This window comes from Molossus molossus, unplaced genomic scaffold, assembly GCF_014108415.1.
Source record: "Molossus molossus isolate mMolMol1 unplaced genomic scaffold, mMolMol1.p scaffold_m16_p_6, whole genome shotgun sequence".
NCBI classification, from domain to species: domain Eukaryota; kingdom Metazoa; phylum Chordata; class Mammalia; order Chiroptera; family Molossidae; genus Molossus; species Molossus molossus.
The window spans coordinates 106,154,134-106,175,455 of record NW_023425399.1 but is presented as its reverse complement, the minus strand read 5'-3'; the positions used below and the strand labels follow the sequence as shown (position 1 = coordinate 106,175,455).

Sequence of the window (21,322 nt, the reverse complement as noted above, 5' to 3'; positions counted from 1 at the left end):
CAGGGCTGAACTCGTCCGTTTTTAATAAATCCCTTAGGACTTTCTATATAACGAAACATGTCATCTGTAAATACATATAGGTTTACTTCGTTTCCAGTATGGTTACCTTTATTTCTTTCTCTTACGAATTGCCATGGTTGGAGCCTCAAGATCAATGTTAAATAGGAGTGATGAGAGAGAACATTTCTTGTTTTCTTCCCAGTCTTAGGAGGAAAGAATTCAACACTCAGCCTGTTGCCATGAAGTATGACGTTAGGTGTCGGTTTCTCATAGATGCCCTTTATCATGTTGAGGGAGTTCCCTTTCATTCCTAGCTGTTGACTAGTTTGATCATAAAAGGGGTGCTGAATTTCATCAAATGCTTTTCCTGCATCTGCCAAGACGCTGTGGTGACTGTGTCCTTTATGAGCACAGCACAGTTGATCCCCATTACTCATGGTTCCAAACTTCAAATTTGCCAATTTATCTGTAATCCCCAAATCAATACTTGTAGCACTTTTATTACCATTCACAGACATGTGCAGGCAGTGATTTTGAGTTCCTGATGTGCATGCTCTCAGCTGAGGTCGGACCAGGCAATCCTTCTTGTTTCCGCTCCCACAGAGATGACCAGAGGATGGAGAAGGCAGGAACAGGGCGTGTAGTGCAAGGTCTGGCTCTGGGGCCAGCTGGACAGGTGTGAATTTCAACTCTGGCACCTGTTAGTGAGGTGGCCTCAGGCAAGGCACTTAACACTTCTGAACTGCACTTTCTCTTTTGTAAAATAAACAGAATACACTAGAATAAATTGTTTGTAGGATTTAAGATTATATACTTGAAATATGTGTGTAGATACACACACATCTCCCCCAGGAGTTATGGCTTTGTATTCATTAGTTCAGTATTATCGGTGACTTTATAGAATGAAACTACTCTGAATAATGAGAATCATTTGCGTATTACATTGTTTTCTGGATGTTAAATCAACCTTGCATTCCTGAGATAAATCTCACTTGTTATGGTCTACATGTTGCTAGATTAAGTTTGCTAGTATTTTGTTGATGATTTTAAAATCTGTATTCATAATAGATATTGGTCTGTAGATTTCTTGTGATGTCTTGGTTTTGTTTTAGGGTAATACTGGCCTCAGAAGATGAGTTGGGAGTGTTCTCTTTCTTGTCTTCTATTTTTGGGGACAGTTTGTAAAGGATTGGTGCTAATCTTTAAGTGTTGGGTAGATGACAGCAGTGAAGCCATCTGGGCCTGGGATTTTCTTTGTGGAATGTTTCAAAATCACTAATTCAGTTTTTTCCTTGTTATTGACAGCTGCCTTTTAAACTTGCTTCTGGGTAGAATCAAAGGCAATAAGATTATCTTCTAAGGAGAGTAAAATTCAATAAGAAAATACATGTTATCAAGGAAGACATGTCCAATGTTTATAAGATTCAGACAGGCAGCTACCAAGATTATCCAGCTGCAAACTGATCCTGCTGTCTAGCTTTACCATAGACACATATTTCATCATCTCTCATGTGCTTTCATGACCTTAGACCAAAAAATTTCAGCTTGTTCTATATAAAATTTATACACAAACCTCTTTTTTTGTAAATATTTTTTTCTTTATTGGTTTGAGAGAGGAAGGGAGAGGGAGAGAGAGAGGAAGAAACATTGATGAGAGAGAACATTGATTGGCTGCCTCCTGCATGTCCCCCACTGGGCATCGGGCCCACAACCTGGGCCTGTGTACTGACTGGGAATCGAACCAGTGACTGGGTCGATGGTCAACCACTGAGCCACACCGGCCAGGCTATACACAAACCTCTTAACTGATAACTGTAGTAAAGTCTATAATCACAAATAAAGTTGTACATTTCTAGATTATATACAGATATGTATGTATATTTACATATCTATCTTTAAATCGATCTACAAAAATAATAGCTGTCTCAGAACCTGTCAGGAAGGCAGTGTGTAGTGGAATAAACACGGAACAGAAATCTGGAGGTCCCAGTGCCAGCTCTCACTTAAACAAGATGCCTCAATCTGTGTCTTCTGCTGATAAAATCAGGGTAAGCCTGATGATCGCTCTAAAAATACAATGACTTATTCTATAATAATGCCATTCCCCCTGTTCTTACTTCAGAGTGGTCAAAATGAAAGTATTTTTGTTATATACAAATAAACATATATACACCTACACCTCACTCTTACAGAATAAATCAGCCAATTCACAAAACCTTAACAGAGTTAGGAGGATGAGGGAGTATGTGGTTAAATACTACAATTCCAACACTTCCAAGTCCTGAGCTTGCCATGAAACAGCTGTTAATTTTCTCTCTACATATACATATGTGCCTTTTTACAATACCTCACTTTCTCTAAGACTGTTGCATATCAGGCATCTAGTAATTATGATAACTTTCAAAAACAAGGTCACTTTTCAGTAATCCTGAGCCCATCAGAGAAGCTGGAGGGCAATTCATCGGCTGTCTCGACGGGCACGTTACTTCTCCCAAACTGACATGAGTAGTGGTGGGTATGGTGACTTGAAACAAACGCATGTGCAGTCCGGCTGCAACGACAGCCATCTGACAGCATGACACTACTTGAGTTACTGAGAGGAGAATGGTAGACTCCAAGGAACGAGTCTTGAGAAGAGTGATAATGCCCCGCTCCCGCTGAGCTGGACGCAGAGCTCTGGTAGGGGTCGGTGCACATGACACACGTCTGAGAGCAGGTCTTCCTTCCCAGGCCTCGATGGATGTCCAGTTTAGCAATGAGAGGTTTCCCCACATTCACTTCCTGCTTTTCCTCGATGGTATCTTCCAATCCCGAGTACTGATACGATAGGCACACTGTGAAGACCAGATGTTCCTGAAAAGGAAAAGGAGTAAGGTTTGTTGTTTTTATCACTGACCTTAAAATATCATTCACACGACTACAGAAAACCCAGAAACAAGGAACATCCACTTGCACCCCCCCTCCAGGGTCCAGACCCTCAAGGCACCCCGCACACCGTCCCTACACTCAGAAAGGCCGTTACAACCATCTTCCTTTCCCCTCAGTCCATACTTTAAATTAGTATAATTCTAGTTCTTGCTATTGAAAATAGTCAAAATCGCAGAGACCTTGGATGATATTTTTGATGAATGGCGAAAAGGTATTTTCCAAGCAGCGGGGCTTCAGAGACTTTCCCTTCCCTTGTCTTGGGGATGGGAAACAACCTGGCTTTATTTCCACGTCAAAAGATTAGCTGTTTTTAAAATACTGTGAAATAATAATCCACAGTCATGGGTGGTAGAAATTTCAAAGATCAAAGGAGAATACGGACGAGTTATGAACAGGATGACAATAGACTATGTCTGTTGTCCTTCTGCAACTGTCAATAGTGCCCACTTCATACCCCAAGTTTTGGCTAACACATTCTATGGTCATGCAGCTATGAATAAATTAAAAACTCAGGTTTGGCAAGAATAGGATTTTATGAGAAAGTTCAACCATAGAGAGGTAGTTTCTGATTTTTAAATTAACAAAAAATGAAAAAAAAAAATCAAAATAAATTCCAATTCTCATTAGCTATTTGTTTTGTAGGAAGTCACAGAACTAGGAAATGATTCTTTGAAAATGCTGAAATATTTAAAAGCAGACAATGCGCTCTGTCTCCAACTGTTCAGCAACATGGAGGGTAATCACACAGTATCGTGTGAAAACCCTCCAGCCATCATCAAAAACAACACAGTCTGAGAAGGGTCACTGCTGAGACTCACTGTAGGCCAGTGCTCTCTACCCAGTTCCATACTTAATGAAGCAGCACATCCTAACACAAGGCTCACATGCCCAAATAATGTTTGTTTTCACAGAGTTTTCTATTAGTTAGAAACAGGAAAAGCAGTAACCTTTAATTTTTGCAGTGAACTGAGTCTGGTATAGAGGCAATGCTTGGGAAGCTCCTTGGATACTAAATAGCTGCCAGTTTCTTCAGGTGTCCCTTTATTTGCATCTTTTGGATCTATATCTAGGTCCTGGAAAATCAGTAAATATTATTATTCAATTCAATGGAAATCACAACATTGTCTATTACAATAAAACATCCTAATGGGTCTTGCTCTCTTGACCTAAGTAGGTAATCATTTATCCAGGATTAAAGAAACAATGAAAACAACACTCTATTCCTAGGAACAATAGGAATTTTAAATTCTGCACTGGTACATTAAAAAAAAGTGAGCTCTGAAAGAATAGTTACTTTCAAACTATCCCTAGAAATACTTTTTTTTACTCCTCACCCAAGGATACTTTTACATTTATCTTCAGACAGAGTGGGAGGGGGAGAGAGAGAGAGAAACACTGATGTGAGAACGAAACATCACTCAGCTGCCTACTGCACCGCCCCTACTAGGGATCGAGTGCACAGCCTGGGCATGAGCCCTGACCTGGAATCAAGTCAGCTACCTTTTGGTGCATGGGATGATGCCAACCAACTACACGCAGGCCACAGCTTAAATAGTTTCTAATAAAAGCTTCTTTCCTGGGTGAACTTTAGACATTTCTAAATTTGACAAATTTAAGGTATGTTTTCAAATAATATGACTATTATGACTAAAATACAAATAAGTATATATGTTTTCTATATGTATATATATTTCATTTATATTTACCATCAATTTTAAATTTTCCAAAATGTAGTCTTTAATAAGTGAGGATATTTCATTTGATTTTAAATTAAAAAAAAAAAAAAGGAGACTTACAAGTGGAAAATCGGTAACATAGGCATCACACATTATTATATCAGGTGGTTTGTGGACTATGCTTGTGTAGATTATCATGACGTTGGAAAACTCAGCTGCAAATCCTAATTGAATCTGAACACCACATTGAAATTTAAGACACATACTTTCTGGAAGTTCTGAAAAAAAAATAATTAAGAATAACTTATAAATAATTATTTAAAGAGTGCTTGGTAAGTTTTCTGATGGTAAACAGCAAATTCTTTATAGGGCAAAATACAGTTAGAAGAACACTTTCTTTTGCTTAAAATTGTTATGTAACTAACATATGTTTTATAGACACATATATACAGAATTAAAGAAAGAGAAAAAAGCCAATATTCTGTTGGTCAAGCAAATAAAAATCTTTCATTTGCTGTTTTCTTACTGTTCTTGTCCCTTCAATATATAATTTTTATAGTGGTAATCAAAAGTATACATATACTTGTAAACATAGTTTTCCTGTTGCTGTAATTTTCATGAAAATAGTTTTTAAAAAGTATTTTTTTAATACCATCTATCAAGGTTCATCTTAGATTTTAATATATTTTTATTGATTTTAGAGAGAGAAACATCAAATAGTTTCCTCCTGTACACATCCTGACTGGGGATCAAACCCAAAACCTGGTTATGTGTACTGACTAGGAATCGAACCTGCAACCTTTTGGTGCATGGGATGATGCTCAACTAACAGCCACACTGGGTGAAAATAGTTTTTAATAAAGCATAATGTCACTCAATGGTTTGTTACCTTTAAAAATTCTGCTACTGCTGAATATAAAACTTACGGGTTTTATTGTTTTTCTGTCTAGTCAATATTTCTTATATACAGTTAATGCTTTAGGATGATTGGACATAGCTATTTGATGGTTCCTCACAATCGTGAGTTTTCCATTTACACAGAATATAACTATAATAGTTTCTCCATAACATTTCCTCAAGATAATATTGATTTTCAAAAAGTTTGCCTGTTTGATGGGGTTAATAAAAAGAACTTATACCATAACAGATTTAATTTTCTTTTCTATATTTACTACATTAGTTTGCCATTTTCTATGTTTCTTAATTACTAATATATTCTCAACTGTGTGAATTACTGAATTTGCACCCTTTGATTATTACTTAAGGGGGGGGTCTTAATGTTTTTGTTTACTCTTTCGCATGAGCTCTTTATTATAAAAAAAATCTACTTATTAAATTTGTTACACTTTCTATCTGACCTTTCAGTTTTATTTAAAAAAATTTTTTTTCTTTATTGATTTTGGAGAGAGAGGAAGAGAGAGGGATAGAAACATCGATGAGAGAGAACATCGACTGGCTGCCTCCTGCATGCCCCCACTGGGGATTGGACCCACAACGTGGGCATGTGCCCTGACCAGGAATTGAACCAGGGACCTCTTGGTGCATGGGTTGATGTTCAACAACCAGTAAGCCACACTGGCTAGGCTCTGTTTTATTTTATAAAAAGGTTTTGTTTACTGTTGATCTTTACCACTGTGATTTTTAAATTGTTTAGAGATTTTTTAAAGGAAGAAAATCAATTTCAATTACTTACCCAATTATCTGGAATGCCAAGATAATTTATGGCATTTCACATTTTAATGTGCTTTAATATGCTAATTTACCAAAAATACATTTTCATATATTATATGAATTCAACAAATACAGTTATTTTTAATTATCCATAATGAGGGATTCACAGCATAGGTATTTGGGACTCACAGAAAATCCAAAATCTTTATTTCAGTCAATAATTTAAACTTACTTTTTCACAAAGTCAATAGAATTACCAAAGATAATTAAGCTACAGATATGAATTCTACCTCACCTTCTTTTCTCTTCATCACCAATCCACTACTTCAAGTGTCAAAGACAAAATGTTCAGTAATATTTATGGGCAGATGGTATCTGCTGACCACATGCTACCTCTTTACACGTGTGATCTCATTCAATATCAGCAACCTTATCCAGTAAGTACTATTTCTTATCCTCATTTTATAGATAACATGTTTATCAAGTGGTAGAGACTGGATCAGAACCCAGGCCTGTCTGAATTTTGAACTAGAACACTTCAACAGCTCACATGTAGGACAATCAATGGGACGGTATACTAGATAAATTGAAAATTATTTTTTAAATGATCATATTCTAATTTTACCATAGCAAAAATAATGAGTTAAATAATTTACTATTTCCAACACCAAATAAATCAGCGTATCATCTGTAACTGAAACATTTGTTCAGTCTGTGTTTATCAACTTGGCTAAAATATTTTCACTGTAAAAGTGGGATGAAAGCTGTACGCTCAGGAGGAAACAACTTCAGGACTGAACATAAGCACAGTCTAGAAGGAGCTCTCAGGGAACAGACTCGTACGCACCATGTGCCTTGGCCCACTGCAGGTTCCGCACCAGAGACTCTGCCGAACACGCTGTTCCTTGGATCGGATCCGTCAGTGCTCTCTTTTCAGATAAGCTACTTCGAATCTCTAGAGCTTGTTTGCCTTTGGTAAGATGACATTTACCCATATCTAAAAGATAAGTAAATATTATTTTTAAGACCATAATCCTTTCATTACGTTTTAAATACTTAGGCCAAGAACTCTATGAATCAGGTTATATTCTCAATATCACTTATTCACTCAACAAATATTTACTGAGCACCAAGGCGTGCCAGGCATGGTTCATGGTGCTGGGATGTCGCAGGGAGCACACAGGTGAAGACAGCGACCCAGCTCACTCTGAAAGGCCGCTCTTTGGCTTTGATCATCTGTAATTCTAGTAATGACCCTTAACATTCTAAGCCTTGAAATTCACAAAGAGCTGAAAAGTATATTTCTTCCCTGAAAGGGTCATTTTATGTCTATACTCAGAAATAGACTCAGTTAGTAAACATATGACTGACTACACATCTATGACAAAGTTAAAGTATCCTGTCTTTACCACAGATTTATTTATTTTTAACAAAGGAAGTTATGAGCTGAACCAGCAGCATGGTTAACAGCCCCGCACTGCCCCAGCGGCCACCACCCGGACACCAGGCGCCCTCCCACGTGAACCTTCATCTCCACTCATGTGGAGGAGTCGGTACACAGTGTGGGCCCAAGTTTTAGGTTTTGAACGTAATACAAATGCTGTGCCATATACATGCTTGGTATATATCATATACGGGTGAACTGGTACTTTTTATTAAGTTTTTAAAATAGTTAAATTATATTTAAAATATAAAATTAGAATAAACCATTTTAGAGTTTGTGAAGCACATGCATAGATCTGTTTGAAAATAACTGACATACTTCAAAGGCTTTACTTATTTTTTCAGCAGCAGAAACTTTTCTTTAAACAAGAGCTTAAAAGGAAGCCCAATATGTAAAACAGATAAAAGCAGAACTTGTCTGGTTGAAGGCAGTCCAAGCCCCAGCTGTCAATGTCAAATGGGAAAGTGGTTAAGTCAAGTGACCCAGCTAAAAGATCTGAACCGATAAAACCATGACAATAAACAAATGTGACCAACAGCTGTCAGTGAAGCATTCAGAGACCTTAAACTCAAACTGCCATTTTTGGAGCATCCATGAAACTCCAGTAACCAGTTAGCGAAAGAATTAAAGAATTGCCTTCTTTTTTATGTAACTTATAAAATGGTACTTCAAAAAATACATGTCACTCTAGGCTGGCAGGGAAGGGAATGAAAGGAAATGGAAGACATGGTGTTAGACCCCTAGGATTATGCCCTTAAAGCAAAAATTTAGAACCATGAAGTTCATCAAGAAAAAAAACAAACCCAGTTTTTTTCCACCAGGGTTTCAAAATTTCTGTAACGTTTCATCTGCCTGATCCTAGGAGAGAATGTTGGTTGATAATTTTTCTTTTGCACAAGTAGATTGGGCAGCACTAGGCATAGAAACAAGGTAAAGAGCTGGGAGGATCGAACTTTATTTCTCATCATGTCGGGGCAGCCTTGTAGTTCAAGTAATGCTGCACAGGTGGCAGGTAGCTAAGTCAGGAGAGAGGAAGGAATTAGATAGGAGTGTTGCTGAGCATTACATTAAAAATTATTTTATAAAGTAAGAATAAATTCTAAAGCTCTGCAATAATAGTAGGGAATACAATAATTATCACACAGAGAACCATGAGTAGCTTTCTCTTTATTTTTATTTTATTTAATTTTTTATCTTTATTTTTTAATTTTACCTTCTGCAACTTCATCCAGTAACACAGTAATTTTCTTGTCTTCCAATAATCTATCTTTTAAAAATTTCATGAAGATTCCATTTGCCAATCCAGAATGCTGGATCTCAAAAGCTTCTGCTCCTTGACACCTTAAAACCAGCAACAAGAAGGAACATTTAAGGGCACACTTGTCACACGGGGCTTCCATAAGCACCGCTGAGCCTCCTGCCGCCTGGCTGACTCCCGGGTGAGAGTCACTCTTGACACAGGACTAAATGCTTTGGTGCTTCATAAAAAGAAGAGGCCAAGATACGAAGTGCTAAGGTCGATTGTTTAAAATTTGCTATCAGGAATACCAAGGAGGCAAGTTAATACCTACATGTCTATGGGTATTTCCAGGCTTCTAATTTACAATCCAAATGTCAACGAAGAATAAAGGACTTTTTTTTTTTAATTCCTCACCCAAGGATATTTTTCTATTTATCATTAGATAGAGTGGGAGGAAGAGAGAGAGAGAGAGAGAGAGAGAGAGAGAGAGAGACAGAGAGAAACATTGTTGTGATAAAGCCACATCAACTGGTTGCCTCCTGCACGACCTGACCAGGGCCAGGGTTGAACTGCAACTGAGTTACATGCCTTTGACCGGAATCGAACCCAAGACTCACTGGTCCTCAGGCCAACACTCTAACTGCTGAGCCAAACTGGCCAGGGCTGGACTCTTGAACATAAGCATAAAAGTTCCTTACGTGGCATATCCAAACACAATGTTGGCGGTGACTTTCAGTGCATCCAAGATTGGAATGGTATCATCATAATCGTTTCTATTTAAAAGGTAAGAAGGCCAGATACAAATATAAAAAGTTAAACAGAATTTTAAAAAAAAGCACAGGTAATAATGTAATAAAAATGTTATAACACTATTCTACTATACATAATTAAAATTTATAGATTCAAAATTCCTTTATCAAATCACATACGTATTTACTGGAAATAATCCTGGGCACCTACACTGTTGAGATCTCTTTCCTCTTGTTAGTGTTAAACTGGAGTTACACTTGACCTCTAGCACTGGATTTTGGTTAGTATTGCTTAACAAGCAAAAACTTGTGACTCTGAGAGACATAATCATTAGTTTCACTCCTTAGTAACACAGGGTGGACACATGGGATCTGGCTCAGCTAAACTTCCTGTATTTGCAGGACCAGGACTGACACGAGTGACCAGGGCCCGCTGTGGGCGCTGTCTCTCTGAGTTCTGGAGGGATAACTGCAGTGGTTGTCAGAGGCATCTAAGGAGCTGCACCTTTCCTAGCAAGAGTCAATATCTAGACCCTTCAGTTCCTTACTTTTTTTCTATAGCAAACAGGAAAAGGTTACATTCTATACTCTGCAATCCACAAACTTAAGAGGTTCTTAGCATTTGCAGGTTTGCCTTAGATGTTGTTCGCCAAGGTTGCTATTTAACTCCAATAAGCTTTGCTGAATAAAGAGGAGGCAGATTACCTTTTCCTACACATATCCAACAAGAACACATTGAGTCCAGTTTCTTTTTCTTGCATCAATTTCAGTATATTTTGTACACACAGACAGTTTTCAGACCTATATGGATTTGGAGCATCAACAGGAACCATAAAGCTGTTCCCAAAGTTTTCATAACCATGTCCTGCATAATATAATAATCCTGAAGAGGGGAAAAAAGGGGCAAAAACCAATTCTAAATCGTACTGTGAACATGTACATAGTGTTCTTTAAAAAATATGACTTTATTTTTTTCAAGCTAATGCAAACTTATTTGAGATTCCAAGTTATAAATACAGTCAATGTTAACTAAACGTACACTGATAATTATTTTGGCAACAGTCTTCATTTTAATACTGTTTTTTCCTCAATTCATACAATTGCTTTATTCAATTCTTTCATCCATTTAGTAGATCAGTGTTTATGGGCATACTCTGTGCCAACCACTGTCCTGAGCCTCAGGATTAGCAATATAGACAAAAATCCCTGCTTTCATGAAGTGACAATCTAGTGTGAGAAGACAAACAAATAAATATATGAGATGGAGAAGAAATATGTTCGATGGAGAATTATAAAGCAGAGCAGGTGAAAAAGGAGTGTGGTTTGGGGACAGGAGTCATCTGTTTTATTTTGGGTAGTCATGGAGGCCTCTCTAGCATGGAGACATGTGAGCAGTGGCCTCCAGGACATGATGGACAAGCTACACATAACAGGGGAAGCTCATTCCGGATCAGGTGGAGGAATCACGTGGGAATGTGCTTTGCATGGGACGGTTACCAGGTCGTGTGGATGAGTAGTGTGAGCTGGGGATGAGCAATAGAAGTTTAGTACTGTATGTTAAACCAACATCATGATGCTGTCTTGGAGTGTATTTTAATTCATACACGTAACATATTTACAACAAATAGTGTAATATGGCATGCAATTTATCTGTGATGGCTATACAAAGAAAAAGGCTCAGGACTTCTTTGCTGACTCATTTGTCTCCTCGATGGGACCAGGAGCTAGCTCCTTCAGGACAGGGGCAGTCTACATTTATCTATGTATTCCTGACACATAGCGGGAGCTAAGTAAGTATTTAATAGATGAACAAATAAACACAATTTAGATGAAAAACAACTACAGTATGAGTTGTAAGAAATTCCATAGGTGTTCCAATACAAATAGTAAAGGTTACAATAATATAAATGTAGCTTTTTCCAAGCAGAGAAGGGAAATCTGATTTCACGGATTTTTTGTTGTTGTTATGAGATATAAATATCATTAATTTTTCATCTAGAGTCTCTTGAATAATCTAAAAATTGGCTTAGCTAATCAATAGATGAGCCATTATTTCTTCACTGAGAAATACTATGAAAACTGTACCAAACAACTCTCAAGATTTTCTTGAAAAGAAGTTTGTTTTAGCTGTAAAAACATCATCATCATCAGCATGGGCTTCCTTATAAAAATATTTGAGAGAGATACTTGTGAAGATATATAACCTAAGCATGTCATCTTTAGAGCCCACTAATTCTGTTCTCTTAGAATCCTGGAATGAGACTTCTGTGTATGGTATTGTAAAGTTGACAGTAAAAAGGCCTTTCGAGAACAACAACAGAATTGCCAAGCCTTTCCTTTGTAGCTATATGCACAACTCCTAGCAGACAATGTGTTTTGAATACACACACACACACACACACACACACTCACTCACACACGCTTCATTTGGTCCCAGGGTGCAGGATCCAGGTCTTCTACTTTCTTAAACTCTTATTAAAATGATAAAAATGTTTCTTTCATATGTAACATTTCAGGTCGAAAATGACGAAATGGACACACATGTTTACTCAGTGTGGGTTTAATTTTTTTTTTCTTTATTGGTTTTTGTTTTAGAGAGAGAGAGAGACAGAAACGTTGATGAGAGAGAATATTGATTGGCCGCCACCTGCATGCCCCCCACTGGGGATTTGGCCCACAACATGGGAATGTACCCTGACCAGGAATCGAACCGGTGACCTCTTGGTGCATGGGTTGATGTTCAACCACTGAGCCACACTGGCCGGGCATGGGTTTAATTTGCATCTCATGTGTGCCCTGAATATAATAATCATGTAGCACTGCAGGAAAAGAAAAAGAAAAGGAAGACGACATTCTCATCCCTGAGGTTCTTGCAACTCAGACAGGCATACTCATATTGTTAGATAAACAGCAAAGGAGCCTGGCCAGTGTGGCTCAGTGGTTGAGTGTAGACTCATGCACCAAGAGGTCACCAGTTCGATTCCTGGTCAGGGCTCATGCCCAGGTTGTGGGCCCGATCTCCAGTGGGGGGCATGCAGGAAGTAGCCAATCAATGTTCTCTCTCATCAATGTTTCTGTCTCTCTCTCCCTCTCCCTACCTCTGTCTCTAAAAATCAGTAAGGAAAAAAAATTTTTGAAAAAAAAAAAAAACAGCAAAGGAAATCAGTTTAATTAATACCTTAAATTATGTGATCAGGGCACCCTGTATGATGTGAGTGAAGCAGAGAGGAGTATCAGTGTGCGGGGAAGCAATAACGCGTGGTCTTGGGAGACAGGGAGCAATTTGGAAAGGCAGAGGGGGAGCAAGGCACCTTACAGGCAGGGAGAACAGAAGCAGGAATGACAACTAACAGGAAGAATACTAGCCTGACAAGGACTTAAATTGTCAGAAATGAAAGTAAGGAGATAAGGAGTATTTTGAAAATCATGACAAAGGGAGATTTAATTCACTAAGCAATGAAGATCAAGTAGGTGAAAGGACAACCTACAGAATGGGAGAAAGTATTTGAAAATCATATATCTACAATTTGTATCTAGGATATATAAAGAACTTTTATTTTCAACAGTTAAAAGAACAAATACCCAAGTAAAAATGGGCAAAGGATCTGAATAAACATTTCTCCAAAGTGGATATTCAAATGGCAAATAAGCATATAAAGAGATGCCGAATATCATTAGCCATTAGGGAAATGCAAAAAAGAACAGAGATCCCATTTTGCACTACAGCTATAATAAAAAAGTGTTGGCAGGATGTAGAGAAACTGGACAGCTCTTGTATTTCTGGCAAGAATATACAATAGTGCAGGCACTTTGGAAAGAGGTAGGCAGTTCCTCAAAAAGTTAAACTTAGAGTTATCCTATGGCCTAGCAACTGCACTCCAAGAGAACTGAAAACACGTGCCCACACAAGCCTGCGTACACAAGGCTGTGAGTGTTCACAGCGGCATTATTCATAATAGCCAAAAAGGAGAAACAAACTAGATGCCCATCTTCTGAGGAGTGGATAAACAAAATGTGGTATATCTATATAATGAAAGATTACACAGCCACAAAAATAATGCTACAACGTGGATGGACCCTGAAAACATTATGCTAAGTGAAAGAAGCCAGACACAAAAAGCTAGACAAGGAATGGTTCCATTTCTACGAGATGCCCCAAACCGGCCAATCCTCAGAGACAGAAGGCAGATTTGCTGTTGCCAGAGCTTGAGGAAAGGAGGGTGGGGAGTGACTTAATGGGTATGGGGTTTCTTTTTGAGGTGATGGAAATGTTCTGCAACTAGGTGAGTGTACTAAAAACCACTGAATAGTATACTATAAAAGAGTAAAACTTAAACTTCTTTATCAAGTATTCAAAATAAGACTCTATTCCCTATCAGTCTCTTTCCTGCTTCTAGAGAAAGACATGCTTATTTTTAATCTCCATGACCCGGCTGAAGTTACTAAGTTACTCTATGTCTTTTCTATCTACCCAAATCTTTTTTTTTTTAAATCCTCACCCAAGGATACTTTTCCATTTATCATCAAATAGAGTAGGAGGGAGGGATAGAGAGAGAAACATTGACGTGAGAGAGAAACATGGACTGGTGCCCCCCACCACGACCTGACCAGGGCCGGGGATGAACCGCAACCAAGGTACATGCCCTTGACTGGAATTAAACCCGCGACTCATCGGTCCATGGGTCGACACTCTCACCATTGAGCCAAACTGGCCAGGGCTCTATCTACACAAATCTTAACCAGTCCTCAAAGTTATGTCTAGTTCAGAACGCTTGGCAAGTCATCACCTGGTTTCTGCTTCTCTAACACACTCCTACTTTAAACTGTCTAGCGGCACTTGGACACTAATCACATACTGGCCTTACGGACATTTTACAGTTCTATGTACATTTAATTACTCTGATAAAAAGTGATCACAGCCCTGGCTGGTTTGGTTCAGCAGTTAGAGTGTTGGCCCACAAACCAAAGAGTCATGGGTTTGATCCCCGGCTCTGGTCAGGGTCGTGCTGGAGGCAACCAGTTGATGTGTCTCTCACATCAATGTTTTTTCTCTCTCCTTCCCCCCACAACTCTATCTGAAGATAAATGGAAAAAAATATCCTTGGGTGACGATTAAAAAAAAAAAAAAGTGTCACAACACCTGGCTGATGTGGCTCAGTGGATTGAGCATTGTCCCATGGACTGAGAGGTCCTGGTTTGATTCCCCGTCAGGGCACATGCCCAGGTTTCAGGCTCGATCTCCAGTAGGGGGTGTGCAGGAGGCAGCCAATCTACGTTTCTTTTCACATTGATGTTTCTCTCTCTCTCCCTTCTTCTCTAAAAAAATCAATAAAAACATATTTTAAAAAATAATCAAATAAGCACCTTATTTATTTAAAAAAAAATTCTCACCTGAGGATATTTTTTCATTCATGGGAGGGAAAGAGAGTGAGAGAGAGAGAGAGAGAAACATTGATGTGAAAGAGACACATTGACTGGCTGCCTCCTGCACGACCCCGACCAGGGCTGGGGACCGAACTGCAATGGAAGTGTGTGCCCTTGACAGTAATTGAACCTGCAACTCTTTACTCCACAGGCTGACGCTCCAACCGCTGAGCTAAACTGGCCAGGGCAAACAACCACCTTATTTTATTTATTTATTTTAAATGAAACATTTTATTTATTTATTTTATTTTATTTTTTTAAACCCTCACCCGAGGACATTTTTCGCGATATTTTGTTCAGATAGAGTGGGAGGGAGGGAGGGAGGGGGAGAGGGAGAGAGAGAGAGAGAGAGAAACAGTGAAGTGAAAGGGACACATGGAATGGTTGCCACCCACACGACCCAACCAGGGCCGGGGACAAACTGCAACCGAGGTACATGCCCTTAGCGGGAACCGAACCCGGGTCTCTCTGGACGGCAGGCCAACGCTCTAACCGCTTAGCCAAACAGGCCAGGGCACAACAACCTTATTTTAAACTAAAAATGTAAACCAGCTGCCAAGAAGGCACATTTATATTGTATATTTTATCATATTTTCATAAGAAAAATGAACGGATTCACCCATAGTCATTACTCTTTACACTCACAAACAAGATTACATTACTACGTCAGTATAATAGTTAAATGCAAAATTTGAGGTATTTATTTTGTTGATTCATTTGTGTTTTAATTGTAATCCTTATTATTTAAGAGAAAATTTATTTAAATAAGAGTTTAAGATTCTCCTTATCCCATATACAGTAATATGTTAAATCTAAAAAAAATTGTTTTGCTTCTGTTAAAAACTCTCCTTTGAGACCCATTACTAATTCCATGGAACTTGCCTCATCATATCAAGCTAATTAAAAATAAGGCTAAATTTAGAAATTCTTGAAGTAAAATAATTTGAAAATAGAAGCCAGATTGATGCTTTTTATTGATCACTGGCATGCCTACCAACAACCTGAAAAATGCCACTTTCCTGTCAGTCAAACGATATTGCCCAGTATCAGGACAGGTACAACCCTGTGAGATCTGGCTCAAATGAGTGAAATGGTGGGCCTCCCCATATCTGTGGTTATACCAATTGGGAGAAATAAATCACCAAAGCCATTACTTACTACTGACAGCATATTCTGTCTCTTTAGAAAATCACTACCATATATGCAGTGTTGCCCTTCACTGGAATCAAACCCGCCACTCTGGTTCGCGGGCTGATGCTCTAACTAATGAGCCAAACCAGCCAGGGCTGCAGTGTTAACATATTGAAATAAAAGAATGAAAAAAACCATTAAAAGTTTACTGTTACAATTTTTGTGGAGGTCCATTGTTAACTATAGATATATAAAACTTTAGTTTACCAAAGCTTCATATGCCTCCCTCATTCACCAACATTTCTTTGTTAAATTCTAGTTTCCATTAAAAGACCAGAATATACCGTGCAATAGTTAGAAAAAAGAAACACAGCCCTGGCCGGTTTGGCTCAGCGGTTGGAGCGTCGGCCTGCGGTCCAGAGACTTGGGTTCGGTTCCCGCTAAGGGCACGTACCTCGGTTGCAGTTTGTCCCCGGCCCTGGTTGGTCGTGCGGGTGGCAGCCACTCGATGTGTCCCTTTCACGTCGATGTTTCTCTCTCTCTCTCTTCCTCTCTCTCCCTCCCGTTCTATCTGAACAAAAAATGGAAAAATGTCCTCGGGTGAGGATAAGAGAAGAAAAAAAGAAACACAGACTGTACATAGGTTACAGCCTCTCATACTCTAAACACACACACACACACACACACACACAAAGTATTTCACATATATGAGTATATAATTTGCCATTTGGTCATCATATACTATGGCTCCCGTCATCAGTAAAAAGCAAAATCACCTAAGATTGGTAAGAATTCTAGTAAGAACAATATTGTTTTGACAAAACAAAAAAAATGTGAAAGCAAAGACATTGAGCTAATTAGTTATTCATATGGAACTATAGCATAAAGACCAAATTTATTATCTTTTACAATCTTTTACAATGACTCTTCAACAAAATATTTACTGCATTTTTCTCTGATTATTTTAAAAACTATTTTCTTCTTTATTGATTTAAGAGAGAGAGAAGGGAGAGAGAGAAATAGAGACATCGATGAGAGAGAAAGAATTGGATTGGCTGCCTCCTTCATGACCCTCACTGGGGATCAAGCCAAAACCTGGGCACGTGCCCTGACTGGGAATCGAACCGGTGACCTCTTAGTGCATGGGTTGATGCTCAACTACTGAGCCACATCAGCATGGCTTTTGCTTTTTTTTTTAAATCCTCACCAAGGACATTTTTGCATTTATCTTCAGATAGAGTGGGAGGGAGACAGGGAGGAAGAGAGAGAGAGAAACATTGATGTCGATGAGACACATCGACTGGTGCCACCCACACGACCCCAACTGGGGCTGGGGACAAACCGAAACTGAAGTGTGTGCCCTTAGCGGGAACCGAACCTGGGACTCTCTAGTCCGCGGGCTGATGCTCTAACTGCTGAGCCAAATCAGCTAGGGCTGATTTTTAACTTTTAACCTAACTTGTTCAATGAAAAAATAGGAATAATGATTAAAACGAAGATTGTAAATATCTTACCATATACTCCTTTGTCTAAAAGTAGTAAAAATTCATCCACAGCGTTACGCATCTCATATTCAGTCAGATCCAACAACGAAACGACTTTGAAATCTAGCTGTCTTAGCAAGTTGGTCAATTCATACACATCCACCAAAGGAGCTTTAAGCTTGGGATGCTCCCAGTAATTCATATTTCCTATCAAAAGGGCAACTTTGTCCTTTGCTGTTAAAAAAAAAAAGGGAGGGAAAGATTTAAAGAAGGATATAAAGATTAAAATGAGACCTACGAAAATGGTATCATAATAAAAAATATGCTGTTTTACAAATAAGATTTCAATATTTAATTTCATCTTAGAATGATCACTTTATACAGCAGACCAACATACTGAGGACCACAAAAGCTAATAAATCAAACAACTGAAATTAAACTTATTGACATTTTTGACAACCAGGCAAAGGATATTTATTAGCTGTGAAGTATAGTGGTAACTAATATTAAAGTATACTTTTATTGAATTAAAATAAAAGTAAAGAAGAGTATTATATTCAACGAGACTTTCAGAACAAATTTAAACAAGGAATGTTTGAAATTGAAAATGAAATCAAGTTAGTTTTGCTGACAACAGAAGAAGCTAAAAACAAAAGAAACACCAAAAAGAGGAACAGGAAGAATTAGAATCGAACAAGTAAGGAAATATCAAAGAACAGAAAAGCAGCAACGTAAGTACCATATCTATATTTTTTTCAGTTGATATACTGTCATCTCTTGACTTTAAAAGAAAAAAAAATCCCATTTGGGTGAGATGAGGCTACTTTAGGGATATGGGAAGACTTTTGTACGAATATCTTAAGTTTATTTTCTGACTTTAGTGCACTTTGTTCAAAACTGTATTCTCATACAAAGAATTTTTCTGTTTTGAAGGGACAAAAGATTCCCCCAATGCCTTACAAAGTACCAGCTATCTTAATCGGGTGTACAGATTGTCCAAAAACAGCTGCGGAAGCCTGGACATAGCTCAGTGCTTAAGAGGTCTTCGAAATGTTCCTCTGCTAGTTGAGGCGGGGTCAGAAGTTAGACGTGGGCCACGCCAGCACTGCAGGACCTGTGCGGACCTTTGAAGGAGACACAGGGCGCAGTGGAGATGGCGTCGCAGGAGCACTGGGCAGCACCAGCCAACTGGCTGAGGAACCACACTGGGCAGGACTGCGGCCACCTCCTGCTGACACAGGCCAGGGCTAGGTGACCAACCTCTGTCACAAAGTGCTGCTAAGTAGTTTACTTAGAAATTATTATGAAAGCACAAATAATTACACTGCTGACTTCACGTCTGCAATATTTAATAAAATTTCAGATGTTTCAAATCATTTAGTTGTTTAAATTTCACCAAAAATCTCTGGTGAAGTTTCTTCTCTTTCCACAGAACACTAAAGCTCGTGTTAAACAAGGTTTGGAGAAAAACTAGTACCAAAGAACGTGACGCTCTCAAAGTGGCAGAAAACCCCATTTTGTGAAAAGTTTTACTACTTTCATGTTTTGGTATCTTTATTCCATATTTACATTTTCCGAGATTTCTTGCAAATTGCCCATTCTTATGCGTATGCACATTTTAGAAAAAAATAGTGATACCTAAGCCACATTCTAATTGAATAAGTCACTTAAGTCCTATACAAATAATAATCTCTTCTTTTATGCAAAAGAAAGGGCCAATTATGAAGACTATTTAATATATAAGGATTCAGCCCTGGCCGGTTTGGCTCAGCGGTTGGAGCGTCGGCCTGTGGTCCAGAGAGACCCAGGTTTGGTTCCCGCTAAGGGCACGTACCTCGGTTGCAGTTTGTCCCCGGCCCTGGTTGGTCGTGCGGATGGCAGCCACTCGATGTGTCCCTTCACATCGATGTTTCTCTCTCTCTCTCCCTCCCGCTCTATCTGAACAAAAAATGGAAAAATGTCCTCGGGTGAGGATAAAAAAAAATATATATATATGTACCCATATATATATGGATTCAGATATAAAGCTTATATTAAACTACCTTTAGTTCCAAAACTCAATGAAAAAGTTGAGAATACTCAGGAAGGATTTCAATAGGAGGCAGTAATAACTTAATCACTGTATTTCCTTTTTTTACAGTTTTTCTTTCTTTTTTTTTCTCCTCACCTGAGGAAATTTTTCCATTTTTTGTTCAGACAGAGTGGGAGGGAGAGAGAGGAAGAGAGAGAAAGAGAAACATCAACGTGAAAGGGACACATCGAATGGCTGCCTCCCAACCAGGGCCAGGGACAAACTGCAACCGAGGTACCTACTTTTAGCGGGAACTGAACCAGGGACTCTCAGGACTGCAGGCCAACGCTCTAACCACTGAGCCAAACCGGCCAGGGCTACAGTTTTTCTTAAATAAACTAGACCAAAGTACTCACTATGTAGTGAGGCTATTCGCTAGCTAGCCCACAGAAAGGAAGGATTCTCAGTGTATTTTTTGGTGGGCCACCAGCCCTGTCACAGTTCAGTCCCAACCTCAACGCAGTGAAGAACTCGGTCCAATCCATTGTAAGTGAGAAGAGATGTGTTGTCTCTGGCTTACACCATTCACATAACCTTGTGAATTGTGGGGTTCACAAGGTTACTCAGGTAGTAAAGTGTTTGCAAATCATAGTGGGTTTTTTAGGGGAATATTATAATAATTTAATTCTAAAATGTACCCTAAATGAAGTTTTACTGTCAGAAAACAATTAGAAGGTATGTAATAGAAAAAAACCACTGGGATCTTTGGGGGAAAAAAAACAGTTGTCAAACTATGCATGATAGGCTGTTTCTGCTAATATCAATTCTGGATTCATTGGTTTTGCTATTTGATTGGAAAAAACACTTGGTATAGTTTACAGAATACAAGAGTTCCACAAATTATGAGCATTAAAATATATGTATTAATAACTGACTATAGCTCTTCAAAATATTGTCCCTATTGATAATTTTCAATAGCTAGTTTCCAAAATGTCTTAGAGCATTTTGTTGAAATAAATGGAAATAAAATGATGAGTAAATAATCTTACCTTGTCCAATCTACTTGTAAACGGTTCCTGAATGACAGGTGAACTGGGGAAGATTTAGAACAGAGAAGCAGACAGCAGTGATTGAAATGAGAGATGACAACCTCATTCCAGGAAATTAATTGTAGGAAGAAAAGGAAAAGCCAAAGTTTAGAGATATGATAGAGGACAAAAGAGCAAAATTTGAAGTTGGGAAAATAAGAGTGAGGAATTAAAAAAAACTTCAAAATAGCAACTATATAAGCAATTTATGATGGTTTTCAGGTGATAATATAAATGGAAGAAACTTTCTATAGAAAAACACTTACTGTAAGAGCCACCCACAATTTCCTGAATATAAACCATTTATTGGAAAAAGGAAACACAAATGAAAGTTGATTAAGCAATAGAATAAAACCATTTCACAAAAATGTTTAACTACATGATCCTAGACATTTTCCAAAGCTCAATGCAATGTATTCTTTAAAAATTGGTACAGTGTTGTAACATTAATTCCATGTCTAATAATCTAATGGTGT

General features: G+C 38.4%; 1 protein-coding gene across 1 annotated transcript in view; it reads right to left on the bottom strand.

The window, feature by feature from the left end:
• Positions 1-2,231: 2,231 nt before the first annotated feature.
• MALT1 (MALT1 paracaspase) overlaps positions 2,232-21,322 on the bottom strand; it is a 53,734-nt gene continuing 34,643 nt past the window's right edge. The window contains exons 9-16 of the mRNA XM_036244971.1: positions 17,778-17,981; positions 10,414-10,591; positions 9,658-9,732; positions 8,933-9,060; positions 7,123-7,272; positions 4,725-4,882; positions 3,876-4,001; positions 2,232-2,853 (exon numbers count right to left, since the gene is read on the bottom strand). Coding sequence (XP_036100864.1) covers positions 2,413-2,853; positions 3,876-4,001; positions 4,725-4,882; positions 7,123-7,272; positions 8,933-9,060; positions 9,658-9,732; positions 10,414-10,591; positions 17,778-17,981 — 1,460 coding nt within the window. The 3' untranslated portion in view covers positions 2,232-2,412. The remainder of the gene's footprint in view (positions 2,854-3,875; positions 4,002-4,724; positions 4,883-7,122; positions 7,273-8,932; positions 9,061-9,657; positions 9,733-10,413; positions 10,592-17,777; positions 17,982-21,322) is intronic.